Below are 21373 nucleotides of genomic sequence, written 5' to 3' on the forward strand. Positions count from 1 at the left end.
TTTTTGACTAACTATTTTTTGTACTGTATAATATTTTTACAGTGTTTTTGTCTTTTTGACATCAGTGGTGTACAGTAATAGGATAAAAGTTTAGGACACCACATTGTTAAGTAAGTTTATTTAGGTACAGGTACACATAAATACAGTTACATAATTATCATACATAGCAGCATGTGTGTATATTACCTAGGATAACCCAAAAAGTCAGACAAAGTGACTTACTTCCAGTGAGTGTACGTATTTCCATGGGGTCCTTATGTTCTCAGGTGACAGGCTTAATAAGACACACACAGGACAAAATGGTAATTAACACAGCCAGGAGCTGAGTCTCGTCCCCAGCAACCACAATTAGGCGAGTACATTTGTTGATGACAAACACACTAACAAGATTAAATTACCACAGTGAGTTGATAATCTTCACTCAATACTCAGCAGGTAATGCCATGTTTCATAAATAACATCACTGTACAGCATATGCTTCACAGTATGTCTTTATCATGGTAACTCATTATTTCCTTAGCTCCCTGGTCATTTTACTGGTGCACAAGAATAGTGAAGAAATTAGGTACAGTAAATCTAAACATCTTCAGACATTTTTAAGTGCATGTAAGAAAATAGTTTTGTTAATGAATTCTTTTTATGAGGATAAATTTACGACTTGGTAATCATAATATGTAAATCAGTGGCACTCCAGTGGTATATGCCATTATTTTCCAGTCAAAGTTATTACTGTGTTACCAGGAAATGTTTGTTTATAGGCTTTTTCTTAAATGATTATTTGTATATTAATTCCTAGGTTGATTTTTAGTAGATATATTTGTAAAGTCTATTAGAGAAGACCAAGACACTGAGAGGGATGGGATTATGCAGGTGCAGATTGGTGACCCATTCAATTTTGAGTGTGCATGCTACTCCTGCACTGCAGGCATTCACAGGCAGTTTAATAAAACTGATTTTGTTAGGGATTATTTTTTTATTAAACAAACTTGAATACATCAGTAGTGTGCTGCTACCCTATTCTATATGATAGTTACACAGTTGGAAGAAAAGCCAACATATTAAAGGATAGTGGAGAGACTGATACTCAAACAGATATGAGATAGAGTGTGATCTTCTTAATGGAATTGTAAAGATCTTCCCATACTGTGCAGTATTTGATAATTAGATAGTGGATTAACAAAATGAATACAGAAAATAGGTACAGTATATATTTCAGGTTTGGTTAATTAGATATTCCCAGAGGGCATACCTTGAAGTGTTTGAATTTTCCTTTCTTCCACCAAGGTTTTTGTTTATGTATAATTTGAGAAGGGCTTAAAATTTTTAACGCTTGTGTATAGTAACTAGGAAAAGCTTCTTGTGGCTATTAAGAATCCTGGGCCTCTTTAAGGAATAATTTTTACCTTCTTCATAGTATTGGTCTCCAGTGCCTGGAGCTCTCAGAAGGGTTATAACTACTAGTTCTGACTCACAAAATCATAATAACACAGTTGCAAACAAACCATGGAACAGGTGGGCTTTGAACCCATGGTGAGTGAGTTGTGAAACTCCAGGCCAGTACATTTTACCACTCACTGTGGGTTCAAACCCCACCTGTTCTGTGGTTTAATTACTAGTTCTCTTTAGGGTATATAGCTTCAGCTCTTTTGCCTCTTGGGGAATTGGAGGTTCAACTTCCATGCCTCAGGTGTGGATCAAAGTACAGGGGACTAGGAGTTTGGGATTCAGTAGAGAACTATTCAGACAGGAATGTGGTGCTTGTAGGAGTGAATGCTTATATATGAAGCATTTATTTTAATATTATTTTGTTAATATTTTCATTGTTTGCAGAATAATTGCTGATGGACCCACCATGCCCAAGTCACCAAGAGCAGAAAAGGTACCAAATTTTTGTTCTCTCTATGCACATTTTTAAGACATAAATTACTGTATTCTGTAAAGGAACTTATTGAACAATATTGTGTGTTCTCTTAATATGTATATACAATACAGAATAACCACAGGGAGAGTCAAATCATAGCTCTGGGCCTTTTTTGTTGCAATCAACACATCAGGAGCTTGCAGTCTTGCAGAAATAGATTGCATATGTATACAATATAATTTTGTTAAGGAATGTAGACTACTGTACAATAATTTTCTTTCACAGAGCTCAAAAGGAGTGGGAGAAAAACGATCAGATTTGGATTTTATCTTTGGCAAACTTATAGGAGAAGGAAGTTTCTCAAGCGTGAGTACAGAGCTATGAACAAACGCATGTTTAGTATTTGTGCATTAAGTATACAGTATCAAGTAGAGTGTATTGCCTTTGAAGGTTCTGCAGGATGTTTCACCTCACTGATAGATGATAGTCTCTCAAGATCCTAAATGCATGTAAGATCTACGGAAATTAAAAGATGGTGCAACTGTGAAAGAGGTTATATACTTAGTTTTAATTAAAAGTTGCTGATTCAGGTGTAGTGAAGAATCATTTGTACAAAATAAACTATGAATGGAAATGAAATTAATTTACTGATGGAAAGGTAATATAAAATTGAGGAAAATTAAGCAAAGTACTACTGTAATTGCAAAGGAGGAAGCAGTGGTAGTATAAAGTATATGGAAGAAAAAGATGCTTTATATAAGAAAAGAATGCGTTTTACAACATTCTGCATTTTTCTCCATAAAAAATGACTGTGTCGAATGAAATATTGAATAGTAAATCTTTCCTAATGGCAAACAGTGGAGATAAATTAACTTATAAAATTTTGATTTTGGATATTAGACACCTATTAACAAATTGCAGTATCTATTTCTTCACAGCAATTTTATTGAAGCAAATAAAGACTTAGAGCTCATCACAAATTTTTAGACCTGATTGTAAATTTTTAATGTTCATTGTTCTCTCGGACTAGTAAGAATAAATTTTGCTTACCAGAATAAATAATGATCTCTTATGAATTGTGTTAGTCAAAAGTTATGATGACATTTTCTTTGAAAAACTTAATCAGTCTGGCATCTGTTTTGTAAAACATGTATATTCACTCAAATCAACTGAAATTTGCATATTGCAAAAAATGGGCATATTAAAATTGCAAGCAAATAAATAACACAAGAACTTGGAGGAGCAGGAAACATGGCAGTGTCATAGAATTAGTCACTTCTATAGAAAACCTAAATTTGAAGAGGATATCTTCAGGTACCCTAAAGAATACTTAGTGCCTCTTACCACAGGTCATACCCCTGTTCACTTGTCCTAATTGTTTTATTATCCTTCATTGACCCATATGGGTTTAGTGGTTGTTTATGATACCTGTACAGTATAATATTTATTGTTAGCTTTCCTAGTCATTGACTTGGTAGTCCTAAGATCTGCCTTGTAACAATACACAGTAAGTTAAACAAAAACATCAGTTTTGTTGAGCCCTTGCAATTATGCACATTAAATTTTTAACGTTTTTATGCCCTGTCTTGTAGACAAATAGCATGTAGATAGTCTCTATGTATTTTTTCCCCTATAGTATTTTGTTTCTTACACATTTATAGAGAGAGTCATTTAAATTGAGATGTTCTTACTTTTATGGAAAGGCAAATGTTGAACGAGTGATGGTGAATATACTACCTTTTGTGGATCATCCTGCCTTGGTGGGACACGACTGATGTAAAAAAAAAAAAAAAAACAGTATATTGATAATGAATATTTTCTTCCAAGATCTTGATGCTAACATCAGTTGCTTTCCAGGTATGAAGCTTACTCTTAATATTCAAATGAGTGTGTTAGGAGGGAGTTAAACATTTTTAATTTTTTTCAGGTTTACCTTGCAAAAGATATACACACAAATCAGGAATATGCAGGTGAGATGCTATATTACAATTGTATTCGCTAATTATTAAATTTAGTGTCCTCTTTGTTTTTATTTGTTGTATCATGATAATCCTCTCTCAATAAGCCAGCTAATACAAAAAAGAAAAGTATATATCAAATATACTGTACAGGGTGGCTGTTAAACCTGGAAACATAGGCAGTTCAAAACAAAATCTTTATTCTCTATTGTTGTTACAATATTTCATTAAAATATCATCCACAAACATTTATGCATTGGTTACTGCACTGTTGGAAGTTCTTATGAACTAGTCTCACTATGCAGCAATGGTGCATTGCATTCCTGGTTGCATAATAACTTTTTTTTACTGGATTGGTCACCTCCATCACCATGGAGTGATCTACTTGATCCCCAGATCTTACTCTCATGGATTGTTTCTCCTGGGGGGTAAGCCATCAAGAGTGTATGGCGTGAAAGTTAGGGATAGTGATCATCTATAGCAGTTCATAACTGAGACAAGTATGCTGATTATGGTGGTGACAATTTATTAGACTGGGTTTGTAGGAACTTGCAAGAGATCATTAGCCAGTGCATAAATGCTTGTGGATCAGTTTTGAGCAAATATTGTAACAGCACTATTGAAAAAAGATTGTTTTCTTGAATTTCCTGTTTTTTATTTTATGGCAACCTGTATATAATATTGGGTATGGAAGGAAGATCCCCAAATGTGTAAAACTTTTATATATGATATTGTAAAGATAATTTTTAGATATCAATTACATATATTTTAGTATTCTCTATTGGTATTGTTTTAAGTAGGAGCTTTTGCATGAATAGGAATGTCATTACGTATTTTCATCCCATTTCACATTTTCTTTGGGCAGAGACATTTAACTGGAAATGTGTAGGGAAAGAGAGTTAAATGTACTGTATTGAAGGTGTTCAGAATGGCACCTGTTATTTTACATTTGTTTTCCATACTTGCCAGCATCATAAAGAACTGATACCACCATCTGTGAAGCATTTCAAACAACCAGCTGTACTACACTCATCATATAATATCCCTATCGTTATAAATGCTGAGCCATAGAATAGTTATAAAGTGCTCCTTTCCAGTTCTCATAGGCAAAGTGGTATTCATTCACTTTTAAGGGATTAATTCTGTACCTAATGGGCTGTTCACACTCATTCCATGCTTTTTTATACACTCCCGTCTTCCAAGTTTAGTAGACAGAACCCAGCCAGGGAGGTATTACTTATCCTGTTATATAAATTTGAAGCAGAATCTTGTTAAACATTTTGCACTCTGGCAGGATTGTTGGTCTTTTCTTTCTTTTTTCATGAACATGCAAGATGGCAGGTAAATATCACAAATTTCTCTTTTACATTTATGGTACACTCTTATTTCTATGTGTTTCTTAATAGTTCTTATTCTTGTATTATTTCCTTACCTATTTAGGAGATCTGCTTTGAGATCAGGCCACTTAAGTGATGATTGTCATAACAGATTACATAATAACAGTCCTCACCTTCCTACTCTTTTATTCAATTTACAACAATTTAATTGTTATTCTTTCATCATCCATTCAGTCACCATGACTAGCATGTTAGCTCATATTTCTCAGGTTTGCAAGTCTTTGACTTACATTACACATCTTTTGTTGACATTTATTTCATAGTCTATCCTAATATCTGGTGCTTCAGCCCTCATTTCATTCATCTTGATAAAAGACACACATAAATATGGGGAGAACCACTCCATGCAGCTCCTAGCTGCATTCCTCATTTTCTTTGTTTAGACCAGGGGCCAGGGCTGTATGATCCCTATGGGTTTAGCACCAAAGTTGTTTTAATGATTATAACTAGGGGCCAGCCTACCATCTTTCTTTCATCTGTGTCAGGGCCTCCATAATCCTTATTATTGTATTTAAAAGTAATTTCATTTAAAACTTTTTTAACCCTGCATTAACTTTTTCTCTTAATTTTACAGTGAAAGTATGTGAAAAACAGTTAATTATACGGGAGAAGAAGGTGCAACAAATAACTAGGGAAAGGGATGTAATGAATCTGCTCAACAGCAACCAGAACCCCAAGGCTCCCTTTTTCGTTAAACTTTCTTATGCCTTCCAAGGAGAGCACAAACTCTGTATCCTTTTCGAACATCTTTAAATATATTTCATATATGTATAAAATATATGTACACATATATTTCATATGTATAAACTAAGGGAGGAGGAAGTTCGGGTGAGATATAAGCGACTATTGGCAGAAAGGTGGGCTAGTGCAAAGATGAGTAGTGGGGGGGTTGAAGAGGGTTGGAATAGTTTTAAAAATGCAGTATTATAATGTGGGGCAGAAGTTTGTGGTTATAGGAGGGTGGGGGCAGGAGGAAAGAGGAGTGATTGGTGGAATGATGAAGTAAAGGGTGTGATAAAAGAGAAAAAGGTAGCTTATGAGAGGTTTTTACAAAGCAGAAGTGTTATAAGAAGAGCAGAGTATATGGAGAGTAAAAGAAAGGTGAAGAGAGTGGTGAGAGAGTGCAAAAGGAGAGCAGATGATAGAGTGGGAGAGGCACTGTCAAGAAATTTTAATGAAAATAAGAAAATTTTTTGGAGTTAAACAAGTTAAGAAAGCCTAGGGAAAGTATGGATTTGTCAGTTAAAAACAGAGTAGGGGAGTTAGTAGATGGGGAGAGGGAGGTATTAGGTAGATGGCGAGAATATTTTGAGGAACTTTTAAATGTTGAGGAAGAGAGGGAGGCGGTAATTTCATGCACTGGCCAGGGAGGTATACCATCTTTTAGAAGTGAAGAAGAGCAGAATGTAAGTGTGGAGGAGGTACGTGAGGCATTACGTAGAATGAAAGGGGGTAAAGCAGCTGGAACTAATGGGATCATGACAGAAATGTTAAAAGCATGGGGGGATATAGTGTTGGAGTGGTTGGTACTTTTGTTTAATAAATGTATGAAAGAGGGGAAGGTACCTAGGGATTGGCGGAGAGCATGTATAGTCCCTTTATATAAAGGGAAAGGGGACAAAAGAGATTGTAAAAATTATAGAGGAATAAGTTTATTGAGTATACCAGGAAAAGTGTACGGTAGGGTTATAATTGAAAGGATTAGAGGTAAGACAGAATGTAGGATTGCAGATGAGCAAGGATGTTTCAGAGTGGGTAGGGGATGTGTAGATCAAGTGTTTACATTGAAGCATATATGTGAACAGTATTTAGATAAAGGTAGGGAAGTTTTTATTGCATTTATGGATTTAAAAAAGGCATATGATAGAGTGGATAGAGGAGCAATGTGACAGATGTTGAAAGTATATGGAATAGGTGGTAAGTTACTAAATGCTGTAAAGAGTTTTTATGAGGATAGTGAGGCTCAGGTTAGGGTGTGTAGAAGAGAGGGAGACTACTTCCCGGTAAAAGTAGGTCTTAGACAGGGATGTGTAATGTCACCAAGGTTGTTTAATATATTTATAGATGGGGTTGTAAAAGAAGTAAATGCTAGGGTGTTCAGGAGAGGGGTGGGATTAAATTATGGGGAACCAAATTCAAAATGGGAATTGACACAGTTACTTTTTGCTGATGATACTGTGCTTATGGGAGATTCTAAAGAAAAATTGCAAAGGTTAGTGGATGAGTTTGGGAATGTGTGTAAAGGTAGAAAGTTGAAAGTGAACATAGAAAAGAGTAAGGTGATGAGGGTATCAAATGATTTAGATAAAGAAAAATTGGATATCAAATTGGGAAGGAGGAGTATGGAAGAAGTGAATGTTTTCAGATACTTGGGAGTTGACGTGTCGGCGGATGGATTTAGGAAGGATGAGGTTAATCATAGAATTGATGAGGGAAAAAAGGTGAGTGGTGCGTTGAGGTATATGTGGAGTCAAAAAACGTTAACTATGGAGGCAAAGAAGGAAATGTATGAAAGTATAGTAGTATCAACACTCTTATATGGATGTGAAGCTTGGGTGGTAAATGCAGCAGCGAGGAGACGGTTGGAGGCAGTGGAGATGTCCTGTCTAAGGGCAATGTGTGGTGTAAATATTATGCAGAAAATTCGGAGTGTGGAAATTAGGAAAAGGTGTGGAGTTAATAAAAGTATTAGTCAGAGGGCAGAAGAGGGGTTGTTGAGGTGGTTTGGTCATTTAGAGAGAATGGATCAAAGTAGAATGACATGGAAAGCATATAAATCTATAGGTGAAGGAAGGCGGGGTAGGGGTCATCCTCGAAAGGGTTGGAGAGAGGGGGTAAAGGAGGTTTTGTGGACGAGGGGCTTGGACTTCCAGCAAGTGTGCGTGAGCGTGTTAGGAGTGAATGGAGATGAATGGTACTTGGGACCTGACGATCTGTTGGAGTGTGAGCAGGGTAGTATTTAGTGAAGGGATTCAGGGAAACCGGTTATTTTCATATAGTCGGACTTGAGTCCTGGAAATGGGAAGTACAATGCCTTCACTTTAAAGGAGGGGTTTGGGATATTGGTAGTTTGGAGGGATATGTTGTGTATCTTTATACATCTATGCTTCTAAACTGTTGTATTCTGAGTACCTCTGCAAAAACAGTGATAATGTGTGAGTGTGGTGAAAGTGTTGAATGATGATGAAAGTATTTTCTTTTGGGATTTTCTTTTTTTTTGGGTCACCCTGCCTCGGTGGGAGATGGCCAACTTGTTGATAAAAAAAAAAAATATTTATAATGGGGCACATTTCTTGCCAGCTGCTGCCCTTGTTATGTCATCATATCAAGAGAGTGAGATTTAGAGAGGATGTCATGTAGGGGGGAATGATTAGGGGAATATGGGGGTAAGAGAAGGGAGTTAGTAGGTAGGGGACATGCAGGCGAGGTGGTAGGAGATGACAGGAGAGGTGAGCGGTAGGTAGGTAGGTAATGTGAGGTCACTGGTGACTACACCTTCACCTCTTATTACTCTACCCACCACTCCACACTACTCACCCTCTCACTACTTTAACTAAACATAAATAAATGGAAATAAGAATAAATAACGGGGACAGTGAATATTACTATTCTACTATTCTTACTGTTCAAGGTGACTTATTTCCTTGCTGACTTTGGTTTTGCCAAAGCCTGTAGTGTTTCTTTGTCTTCCACTAAATACATCGTTATTGGCCCCTCATATCTAGAGCATTGCTAGCTGCTTTTGGAATTTACTGCTTATGTAGATCTGGAATTGAAATAACTGAAATATTAATTTTTTTCAAATATAGCACAAAATAATAGATTTAATTGTCTTAAATGTGTATTTCAAACATTAAATATATTGCTAGTACTGTACATATAGTAGGATATAAATTGCAAACTTGCAAAAATTAAAGATAAATAAATAAAAGGTAGCCACAGGAGTAGACCAGTGCTTCAACCTTCATTAATTTACTCATCATATAGTGAACTGTCATATTTGTGCACCTCTGGCAAGATAGAGATAGTGTGAATGATGGTGAAAATGTTTCTTTTTCGAGTCACCCTTTCTCGGTGGGAGATGGCCGGTGTTTAAAACAAAAAATAGCTTTTTTGATTTCCAGTAGCTGTAGTACTTACTGTTTCCTCTTTCAGTATATTTTGGTCTTTTGCCACTACAGTACAGTATTTTCAACACATTGGCTGTCTCCCACCCATGATTATAATACAGTACAGTGGACCCTCGACCAGCGATATTAATCCGTTCCTGAGAGCTCATCGTTAATCAAAATTATCGTTTTCGAGTTAATTTTCCCCATAAGAAATAATGGAAATCAAATTAATCCGTTCCTGACACCCCAAAGTATTGAAAAAAAAAAATTTACCTCATGAAATATTAATTTTAATACACACAAACTGAAGAAGACATGCACAGTTACATGACACTTACCTTTTTTGAAGATCTGGTGATGATTGATCGGATGGGAGGAGGGGAGAGTGTTGATCTTCTTAGTGTTTAGAAGGGGAATCCCCTTCCATTAGGACTTGAGGTAGCAAGTCTTTTTCCGGGGTTACTTCCCTTGTTCTCTTAATGCCACTAGGACCAGCTTCAGAGTCACTGGACTTCTGTCGCACAACATACCTGTCCATAGAGGCCTGTACCTCCCGTTCCTTTATGACATTTCTAAAGTGTTTCACAACATTGTCAGTGTACAGGTTGCCAACACGGCTTGCAGTAGCTGTGTCAGGGTGATTTTCACCCATAAAGGTTTGCACTTTAAGCCACATTGCACAGATTTCTTTAATCTTAGAAGTAGGCAACTTCTTCAATTTCTCTATCCCCTCCTCCGAAGCAGTTTCCTCAGGTGTGGCCTCATGCTGATGAAGATGATCTAGCAGCTCATCAGTGGTTAGTTTTTCATTGTCCTCCTCCTCCAACTCTTCCACATCCTCCCCACTAACCTCCAACCCCAAGGACTTTCCCAAGCCACAATGGATTCCTCAACTGGCATAGGATTCTCAGGGTTAGCCTCAAACCCTTCAAAATCCCTTTTGTCTACACATTCTGGCCACAGTTTTTTCCAAGCAGAGTTCAAGGTCCTCTTAGTTACTTCCTCCCAAGCCTTACCTATAATGTTTACACAATTGAGGATGGTAAAGTGATCTTTCCAAAACTCTCTTAGAGTCAGTTGAGTTTCTGAAGTTACTACAAAGCACCTTTCAAACATAGCTTTTGTGTACAGTTTCTTGAAGTTGGAAATGACCTGCTGGTCCATGGGCTGCAGGAGAGGAGTGGTATTAGGAGGCAAAAACTTCACCTTAATGAAGCTCATGTCCCTAAAAAGTCGCTCTGCCAAGTCTGAAGGATGACCAGGGGCATTGTCTAATACCAGGAGGCACTTAAGGTCTAATTTCTTTTCAATTAGGTAATTTTTCACAGTGGGGGCAAATGCATGGTGTAACCAGCCATAGAAAAAGTCCATAGTGACCCATGCCTTACTGTTTGCCCTCCACAGCACACACAAATTAGACTTGAGGACATTGTTTTTCTTGAACACTGGTAGTTTCAGAGTGATACACCAATAAAGGCTTCACTTTGCAATCACCACTAGCATTGGCACACATCAACAGAGCAAGCCTGTCTTTCATAGGCTAATGTCCTGGGAGTGCCTTTTCCTCCTGAGTAATGTAGGTCCTGCTTGGCATTTTCTTCCAAAACAGGCCTGTTTCATCACAATTAAACATTTGTTCAGATTTCAGTCCTTCACTGTCTATGTACTCCTTGAATTCCTGCACATATTTTTCAGCTGCTTTGTGGTCCGAACTGGCAGCCTCACCATGCCTTATCACACTATGAATGTCACTACGCTTCTTAAAGCTCTCAAACCAACCTTTGCTGGCCTTAAATTCACTCACATCACCACTAGTTGCTGGCATTTTTTTAATTAAATCGTCATGCAACTTCCTAGCCTTTTCACATATGATCGCTTGAGAGATGCTATCTCCTGCTATCTGTTTTTCGTTAATCCACACCAATAAGTCTCTCTCAACATCTTCTATCACTTGCGATCTCAGTTTCGAAAACATACATGTAGTTGCACCTTTGGCAAGAACAGCTTCCTTGATTGCCGTTTTCTTGCTCACAATAGTAGCGATGGTTGATTGGGGTTTACTATACAACCTGACCAGTTCGGAGACACGCACTCCACTTTCATACTTAGCAATGATCTCTTTCTTCATCTCCATAATAATTCTCACCCTTTTTGCTTTAGGGTTGGCACTAGAAGCTTTCTTGGGGCCCATGGTGACTTATTTTGCAGGTGCAATCACTACAAAGGCTATGATAATATGAAATGTTCCAATTGTATGTTTGGAAGCGACCACGGTGGCTGGCTGGCTTGTAAACACTGGCACCCATGGGACAAGTGAGGCGCGCTCACGCCAAAGTGGACGCGTCTCGAACGGAATGAATAGCGTTGGTCGGGTTTTTTAGCGCTAGTCGAGGCAAAATTTTTGCGATAAAATGTATCGCTAGTCGGATTTATCGTTAATCGATGCCATTGTTGGTCGAGGGTCCACTGTATATGGCATAATTTGATATACAAAACATGCCTACTAAAAAGAATATTCTGTTCCTTAAGCACATATTCAGATTTTGTAATGACGTATTGCAAGAACGGGGAACTTCTGAATCTTATACAGAGAGTTGGTAATTTTGACAGAGAATGTGCCAGGTTCTACACAGCAGAACTTGTGAGAGCACTAGAGCACCTACACTCGTTAAACATTATTCACCGGTGAGTATATGATAATAAAAAATGTGAACAAAAAGACAATACCGTGATTGGAATGATACACGAATAAGCGCACATAGGAGAAAGAAACTTACGACAATGTTTTGATCTGACTTGAACCATTGACAAGTCACACTGTCAATGGTCCAATTTGGACTGAAATGTCAAAAGCTCCTATCTCTTATGTGTGGGTTATATGTGTATAAAAAATTTGTTTTTCAGCCTCCTGTATTTCTGTAATCTTTCCTACAAGTTTATAAGGGCTAAGTTGCTAGAGGCACCATGAAACTAGATACCATGAATATTTGAAGAATAAATCTGCCTAGCAAATTTTCTTAGTTTTCACTTTTTGTTTCCAAGAGCCTATCACTTTAACAGGTCATTCTGTCTGGTTAATATTGTCATTCATAAGAAATAAATGTGGATTAATGGTTTAGGAAGCTGACAAGATGATAAATGAAATGCTTGTTATGTCCATAGAATTACTTGTGTAGTGTATATATATATATGTATATATGTATATATATAGAAAAAAAAAAATATATATATATATACATTATTATTTTATATTTATTATCACACCGGCCGATTCCCACCAAGGCAGGGTGGCCCGAAAAAGAAAAACTTTCACCATCATTCACTCCATCACTGTCTTGCCAGAAGGGTGCTTTACACTACAGTTTTTAAACTGCAACATTAACACCCCTCCTTCAGAGTGCAGGCACTGTACTTCCCATCTCCAGGACTCAAGTCCGGCCTGCCGGTTTCCCTGAATCCCTTCATAAATGTTACTTTGCTCACACTCCAACAGCACGTCAAGTATTAAAAACCATTTGTCTCCATTCACTCCTATCAAACACGCTCACGCATGCCTGCTGGAAGTCCAAGCCCCTCGCACACAAAACCTCCTTTACCCCCTCCCTCCAACCCTTCCTAGGCCGACCCCTACCCCGCCTTCCTTCCACTACAGACTGATACACTCTTGAAGTCATTCTGTTTCGCTCCATTCTCTCTACATGTCCGAACCACCTCAACAACCCTTCCTCAGCCCTCTGGACAACAGTTTTGGTAATCCCGCACCTCCTCCTAACTTCCAAACTACGAATTCTCTGCATTATATTCACACCACACATTGCCCTCAGACATGACATCTCCACTGCCTCCAGCCTTCTCCTCGCTGCAACATTCATCACCCATGCTTCACACCCATATAAGAGCGTTGGTAAAACTATACTCTCATACATTCCCCTCTTTGCCTCCAAGGACAAAGTTCTTTGTCTCCACAGACTCCTAAGTGCACCACTCACTCTTTTTCCCTCATCAATTCTATGATTCACCTCATCTTTCATAGACCCATCCGCTGACACGTCCACTCCCAAATATCTGAATACGTTCACCTCCTCCATACTCTCTCCCTCCAATCTGATATTCAATCTTTCATCACCTAATCTTTTTGTTATCCTCATAACCTTACTCTTTCCTGTATTCACCTTTAATTTTCTTCTTTTGCACACCCTACCAAATTCATCCACCAATCTCTGCAACTTCTCTTCAGAATCTCCCAAGAGCACAGTGTCATCAGCAAAGAGCAGCTGTGACAACTCCCACTTTGTGTGTGATTCTTTATCTTTTAACTCCACGCCTCTTGCCAAGACCCTCGCATTTACTTCTCTTACAACCCCATCTATAAATATATTAAACAACCACGGTGACATCACACATCCTTGTCTAAGGCCTACTTTTACTGGGAAAAAATTCCCCTCTTTCCTACATACTCTAACTTGAGCCTCACTATCCTCGTAAAAACTCTTCACTGCTTTCAGTAACCTACCTCCTACACCATACACTTGCAACATCTGCCACATTGCCCCCCTATCCACCCTGTCATACGCCTTTTCCAAATCCATAAATGCCACAAAGACCTCTTTAGCCTTATCTAAATACTGTTCACTTATATGTTTCACTGTAAACACCTGGTCCACACACCCCCTACCTTTCCTAAAGCCTCCTTGTTCATCTGCTATCCTATTCTCCGTCTTACTCTTAATTCTTTCAATTATAACTCTACCATACACTTTACCAGGTACACTCAACAGACTTATCCCCCTATAATTTTTGCACTCTCTTTTATCCCCTTTGCCTTTATACAAAGGAACTATGCATGCTCTCTGCCAATCCCTAGGTACCTTACCCTCTTCCATACATTTATTAAATAATTGCACCAACCACTCCAAAACTATATCCCCACCTGCTTTTAACATTTCTATCTTTATCCCATCAATCCCGGCTGCCTTACCCCCTTTCATTTTACCTACTGCCTCACGAACTTCCCCCACACTCACAACTGACTCTTCCTCACTCCTACAAGATGTTATTCCTCCTTGCCCTATACACGAAATCACAGCTTCCCTATCTTCATCAACATTTAACAATTCCTCAAAATATTCCTTCCATCTTCCCAATACCTCTAACTCTCCATTTAATAACTCTCCTCTCCTATTTTTAACTGACAAATCCATTTGTTCTCTAGGCTTTCTTAACTTGTTAATCTCACTCCAAAACTTTTTCTTATTTTCAACAAAATTTGTTGATAACATCTCACCCACTCTCTCATTTGCTCTCTTTTTACATTGCTTCACCACTCTCTTAACTTCTCTCTTTTTCTCCATATACTCTTCCCTCCTTGCATCACTTCTACTTTGTAAAAACTTCTCATATGCTAACTTTTTCTCCCTTACTACTCTCTTTACATCATCATTCCACCAATCGCTCCTCTTCCCTCCTGCACCCACTTTCCTGTAACCACAAACTTCTGCTGAACACTCTAACACTACATTTTTAAACCTACCCCATACCTCTTCGACCCCATTGCCATTGCCCCATATATATATATATATATTTTTTTTGTTTTTTTCCAACAAATTGGCCGTCTCCCACCGATATATATAATGATGGAATGGTGGAATGATGAAGTAAAGGGTGTGATAAAAGAGAAAAAGTTATCTTATGAGAGGTTTTTACAAAGCAGAAGCGTTATAAGAAAAGCAGAGTATATGGACAGTAAAAGAAAGGTGAAGAGAGTGGTGAGAGTGCAAAAGGAGAGTAGATGATAGAGTGGGAGAGGCACTGTCAAGAAATTTTAATGAAAATAAGAAAAAATTTTGGAGTGAGTTAAACAAGTTAAGAAAGCCTAGCGAAAGTATGGATTTGTCAGTTAAAAACAGAGTAGGGGAGTTAGTAGATGGGGAGAGGGAGGTATTAGGTAGATGGCGAGAATATTTTGAGGAACTTTTAAATGTTGAGGAAGAAAGGGAGGCAGTAATTTCATGCACTGGTCAGGGAGGTATACCATCTTTTAGGAGTGAAGAAGAGCAGAATGTAAGTGTGGGGGAGGTACGCGAGGCATTACGTAAAATGAAAGGGGGTAAAGCAGCTGGAACTGATGGGATCATGACAGAAATGTTAAAAGCAGGGGGGGATATAGTGTTGGAGTGGTTGGTACTTTTGTTTAATAAATGTATGAAAGAGGGGAAGGTACCTAGGGATTGGCAGAGAGCATGTATAGTCCCTTTATATAAAGGGAAAGGGGACAAAAGAGATTGTAAAAATTATAGAGGAATAAGTTTATTGAGTATACCAGGAAAAGTGTACGGTAGGGTTATAATTGAAAGAATTAGAGGTAAGACAGAATGTAGGATTGCGGATGAGCAAGGAGGTTTCAGAGTGGGTAGGGGATGTGTAGATCAAGTGTTTACATTGAAGCATATATGTGAACAGTATTTGGATAAAGATAGGGAAGTTTTTATTGCATTTATGGATTTAGAAAAGGCATATGATAGAGTGGATAGAGGAGCAATGTGGCAGATGTTGCAAGTATATGGAATAGGTGGTAAGTTATTAAATGCTGTAAAGAGTTTTTATGAGGATAGTGAGGCTCAGGTTAGGGTGTGTAGAAGAGAGGGAGACTACTTCCCGGTAAAAGTAGGTCTTAGACAGGGATGTGTAATGTCACCATGGTTGTTTAATATATTTATAGATGGGGTTGTAAAGGAAGTAAATGCTAGGGTGTTCGGGAGAGGGGTGGGATTAAATTTTGGGGAATCAAATTCAAAATGGGAATTGACACAGTTACTTTTTGCTGATGATACTGTGCTTATGGGAGATTCTAAAGAAAAATTGCAAAGGTTAGTGGATGAGTTTGGGAATGTGTGTAAAGGTAGAAAGTTGAAAGTGAACATAGAAAAGAGTAAGGTGATGAGGGTATCAAATGATTTAGATAAAGAAAAATTGGATATCAAATTGGGGAGGAGGAGTATGGAAGAAGTGAATGTTTTCAGATACTTGGGAGTTGATGTGGTGGCAGATGGATTTATGAAGGATGAGGTTAATCATAGAATTGATGAGGGAAAAAAGGTGAGTGGTGCATTGAGGTATATGTGGAGTCAAAAAACGTTATCTATGGAGGCAAAGAAGGGAATGTAAGAAAGTATAGGAGTACCAACACACTTATATGGGTGTGAAGCTTGGGTGGTAAATGCAGCAGCGAGGAGACGGTTGGAGGCAGTGGAGATGTCCTGTTTAAGGGCAATGTGTGGTGTAAATATTATGCAGAAAATTCGGAGTGTGGAAATTAGGAGAAGGTGTGGAGTTAATAAAAGTATTAGTCAGAGGGCAGAAGAGGGGTTGTTGAGGTGGTTCGGTCATTTAGAGAGAATGGATCGAAGTAGAATGACATGGAAAGCATATAAATCTATAGGGGAAGGAAGGCGAGGTAGGGGTCGTCCTCGAAAGGGTTGGAGAGAGGGGGTAAAGGAGGTTTTGTGGGCAAGGGGCTTGGACTTCCAGCAAGCGTGCGTGAGCGTGTTAAATAGGAGTGAATGGAGACGAATGGTACAGTGGACCCCCGCATAACGATTTTAATCTGTGCAAGAGGGGTAATTGTTATGCGAAATAATCGGTATGCGAATGAATTTTCCCCATAAGAAATAATGGAAATCAAATTAATCCGTGCAAGACACCCAAAAGTATGAAAAAAAAATTTTTACCACATGAAATATACATTTTCCCACACACAAAGAGAAGGATACATGCACAATAGTAGAGTAGTACATGCACAGTATATATTGTGCATGTACTAGTCTACTAAATGAAGAATAAATGACACTTACCTTTATTGAAGATGCAGCAATGACTGATGAGACACTGTGTCCTGGGAGTGCCTTTTCCTCCTGAGTACTGTAGGTCCTGTTTGGCATTTTCTTCCAGAACAGGCCTTATCACACTGTGTATGCCACTACGATTCTTAAATCTCTCAAACCAACCTTTGCTGGCTTTAAATTCACCAATATGAGCACTAGTTCCAGGCATTTTTCCCTGTTCACCTGGGTGTTAGTCGACTTGTGTGGGTTGCATCCTGGGAGACAAGATTAAGGACCCCAATGGAAATAAGTTAGACAGTCTTCGATGACACTGACTTTTTTGGGTTATCCTGGGTGGCAAATCCTCTGGGGTTAATTGTTTCTTGGTATTCTCAATAAGCCACACCAACAACGGTGCTACAGCAGCAGCAGCAGCTGACGGTGGTACAGCAGCAACAGACGATGCTACAGCAGCAGCAGACGATGCTACAGCAGCAGCAGACGATGCTACAGCAGCAGCAGCAGCAGCTGACGGTGGTACAGCAGCAACAGACGATGCTACAGCAGCAACAGACGATGTTACAGCAGCAGCAGACGATGCTACAGCAGCAGCAGCAGCTGACAGTGCAGCAGCAGCAGCAGCTGTACCACCAATAGTAGCGATGGTTAATTGGGGTTTATTATACAACCTGGCCAGCTCGGAGACACGCACTCCACTTTCAAACTTATCAATGATCTTTTTCTTCATCTCTATTGTAATTCTCACCCTTATTGCTGTAGGGTTGGCACTAGAAGCTTTCTTGGGGCCCATGGTCGCTTATTTTCCAGAAAAAGCACCGAAAACACTGTAATAATACGAAATATTCCGATTGTATGCTTGGATGTTACCGCGGAGGCTGGCTGGTAAACAATGCCACCGGCGGAATATGTGAGCGTGGCTCAGGCCGCACATTGGACGCGTCTCGGACGAAAATCGGTGAGAGGGTTTTTAAGCGGTATGTGAGGCAAAATTTTTGCGATTAAAGCAAGCGGTATGCGGATTAATCGCTATGTGATGCCATCGTTATGCGGGGGTCCACTGTACTTGGGACCTGACGATCTGTTGGAGTGTGAGCAGGGTAATATTTAGTGAAGGGATTCAGGGAAACCGGTTATTTTCATATAGTCGGACTTGAGTCCTGGAAATGGGAAGTACAGTTCCTGCACTTTAAAGGAGGGGTTTGGGATATTGGCAGTTTGGAGGGATATGTTGTGTATCTTTATACGTATATGCTTCTAGACTGTTGTATTCTGAGCACCTCTGCAAAAACAGTGATAATGTGCGAGTGTGGTGAAAGTGTTGAATGATGATGAAAGTATTTTCTTTTTGGGGATTTTCTTTCTTTTTTTTGGGTCACCCTGCCTCGGTGGGAGACGGCCGACTTGTTGAAAAAAATAAAAAAAAAATATTCCCTAGCAAGTAATATCCATATGTTGCACAAGTGTCTCACATAAGACATAATGACCAAAATAATGAGAGATGTGGGAATGGGGAAGCCATTGTGCCAGATAAACCATAGATATTTGAATCTTTTTGCTGGTTGTCATTTAGTAAAAATGTTGGATAATCAGTATCCATGAATATGAAAGCCCACAGATTTGTACGGTTAGCTATAGTGTAAATAGTTTGTATGCCCCATTAAGCGGATATGATAGAGTGGATAGGGGAGCAATGTGGGAGATGTTGCAAATATATGGAATAGGTAGTAAGTTACTAAATGCTGGAAAGAGTTTTTATGAGGATAGTGAGGCTCAGGTTAGGATGTGTAGAAGAGAGGGAGACTACTTCCTGGTAAAGTTGGGTCTTAGACAGGGATGTGTAATGTCACCATGGTTGTTTAATATATTTATAGATGGGGTTGCAAAAGAAGTAAATACTAGGGTGTTGGGGAGAGGGGTGGAAATAAATTATGGGGAATCAATGACAAAATGGGAATTGACAGTTACTTTTTGCTGATGATACTGTGCTTATGGGAGGTTCTAAAGAAAAGTTACGAAGGTTAGTGGACGAGTTTCGGAGAGTGTGTAAAGGTAGAAAGTTGAAAGTGAACTTAGAAAAGAGTAAGGTGATGAGGGTATCAAATGATTTAGATCAAGAAAAATTGGATATCAAATTAGAGAGGAGTAGTATGGAAGAAGTGAATGTTTTCAGATATTTGGGAGTTGATGTGTCAGCGGATGGATGTATGAAGGATGAGGTTAACCACAAAATTGATGAAGGAAAAAAGGTGAGTGGTGCATTGAGGTATATGTGGAGACAAAAAACATTATCTATGGAGGCAAAGAAGGGAATGTATGAAAGTATAATGGTGCCAACACTCTTGTATGGTTGTGAAGCTTGGGTTGTAAATGCTGCAGCAAGGAGGCGGTGGAGATGTCCTGTCTAAGGACAATGTGTGGTGTAAATATTATGCAGAAAATTTGGAGTGTTTATATTAGGAGAAGGTGTGGAATTAATAAAAATATTAGTCAGGGGGCTGAAGAGGGGTTGTTGAGATGGTTTGGTCATTTAAAGAGAGTGAATCAAAGTAGAATGACATGGAGAGCTTATAAATCTGTAGGGGAAGGAAGGCGGGGTAGGGGTCATCCTTGAAAAGGTTGGGGGGAGGGGGTAAAGGAGGTTTTGTGGGCAAGGGGCTTGGACTTCCAGCAAGCATGCGTGAGCATGTTAGATAGGAGTGAATGGAGACGAATGGTATTTGGGACCTGACGAGCTGTTGGAGTGTGAGCAGGGTAATATTTAGTGAAGGGATTCAGGGAAACCAGTTATTTTTATATAACTGGACTCGAGTCCTGGAAATGGGAAGTACAATGCCTGTACTTTAAAGGAGGGGTTTGGGATATTGGCAGTTTGGAGGGATATGCTGTGTATCTTTATACGTATATGCTTCTAAACTGTTGTGTTCTGGGCACCTCTGCAAAAACAGTGAGTTTATATGAGTGAGGTGCAAATGTTGAATGATGATGAAAGTATTTTCTTTTTTGGGATTTTCTTTCTTTTTGGGTCACCCTGCCTCGGTGGGTGATGGCTGACTTGTTAAAAAAAAAAAAAACACTACCCATAAATAGTGCACAGTTACTCTCATGTTTATGAACAAATGAAAGCATGCATATATGACTGTGTTAGAATGCTATGAGTGGAGGTTAGCAAGATAATATATACAAATAGATTCAGGAAAACCAGTTAGCTGGACTTGAGTTTTAAAGCTGGGAAGTACTATACAGTGCCTGTGCTGCAAAAAGTGAAGTGAGAAGGTAGCAGTTCAGTGGGTTAACATAGAACTGTGATGTCTGTAAGTAATAAATGAATGATAGTGAAAGTTTTCTTCAGTTTATTTCCCACCCTTCACTGGTGGGTAATGATCAATAAGGTAAAAATAAACAAGTTTATACTGATGCAACCACTTACTCTTGCAGGGACCTTAAACCCGAGAACATTCTTCTAGATGAATGCATGCACATCAAAATTACAGACTTCGGCTGTGCAAAAATACTAACTGAAGGGGAAGCAGAGAGCGTTGACGGTGAGTTTCATTTGTCTGATTATTATAAATGTAGTATTAATGTATACCTAATAATAGTAACAAAAAAAATTTAAGTTGGTTGGTTGGTAGACAGCAACCACCCAGGAAGGTATTACTCTCTTGCCAAATGAGTTTGAAATGGAAAACTGTTAGTTGTTTTGTTTGGTAGGATTGCTGATCTCTTTTCTTTCTCTCATAAACATGCAAAAGACAGGTAAATCTTTCTATTGCTACTTCCACTCAATATACAGTACAAATGAGACTGCAGGTGCATGTATCTCTATACACTGAGTTTCCTGTTAATTTCATATCACTTGTCCTTTTAGTGTTTCCTTTCAATTACATGAGGAAGTGGGTGAGAAGTCTTCCTCCATAAGCAATGCATATTGTTCAAGGTGACCAAAATGCAGGATCAAAGGGCTAGTTACACCTTCTCCTGTATTAATTTCTAGGAGGAAAATAAGGAAATTCTGATGTTGGGTAGTATAGATAAGAAATAAATTAATGTTATGACTGAAAAGAAGATGAATGTTCTTCCTTAAGGAAAACAGAGCTAAGGGGGATTGGAGAATTTCGTTAAGGAAAAGTAATTGGGGTTCAGTCAGGTATATTTGAAAGAACAATAATATAGTATTGATTATAGTAGTGAGAATAGTAAGAGG

General features: G+C 38.6%; 1 protein-coding gene across 2 annotated transcripts in view; it reads left to right on the forward strand.

The window, feature by feature from the left end:
- The window catches only part of Pdk1 (Phosphoinositide-dependent kinase 1), a 47526-nt gene that overhangs the window by 13312 nt on the left and 12841 nt on the right, over window positions 1-21373 (forward strand). For both annotated transcript variants that reach the window (XM_070098542.1, XM_070098543.1), the window contains exons 3-8: window positions 1831-1879; window positions 2147-2227; window positions 3789-3831; window positions 5791-5946; window positions 11869-12013; window positions 20605-20711. In XM_070098542.1, the coding sequence (XP_069954643.1) occupies window positions 1831-1879; window positions 2147-2227; window positions 3789-3831; window positions 5791-5946; window positions 11869-12013; window positions 20605-20711 (581 nt within the window). The remainder of the gene's footprint in view (window positions 1-1830; window positions 1880-2146; window positions 2228-3788; window positions 3832-5790; window positions 5947-11868; window positions 12014-20604; window positions 20712-21373) is intronic.

Source organism: Cherax quadricarinatus, chromosome 63 (assembly GCF_038502225.1).
Source record: "Cherax quadricarinatus isolate ZL_2023a chromosome 63, ASM3850222v1, whole genome shotgun sequence".
Taxonomy (NCBI): Eukaryota; Metazoa; Arthropoda; class Malacostraca; order Decapoda; family Parastacidae; genus Cherax; species Cherax quadricarinatus.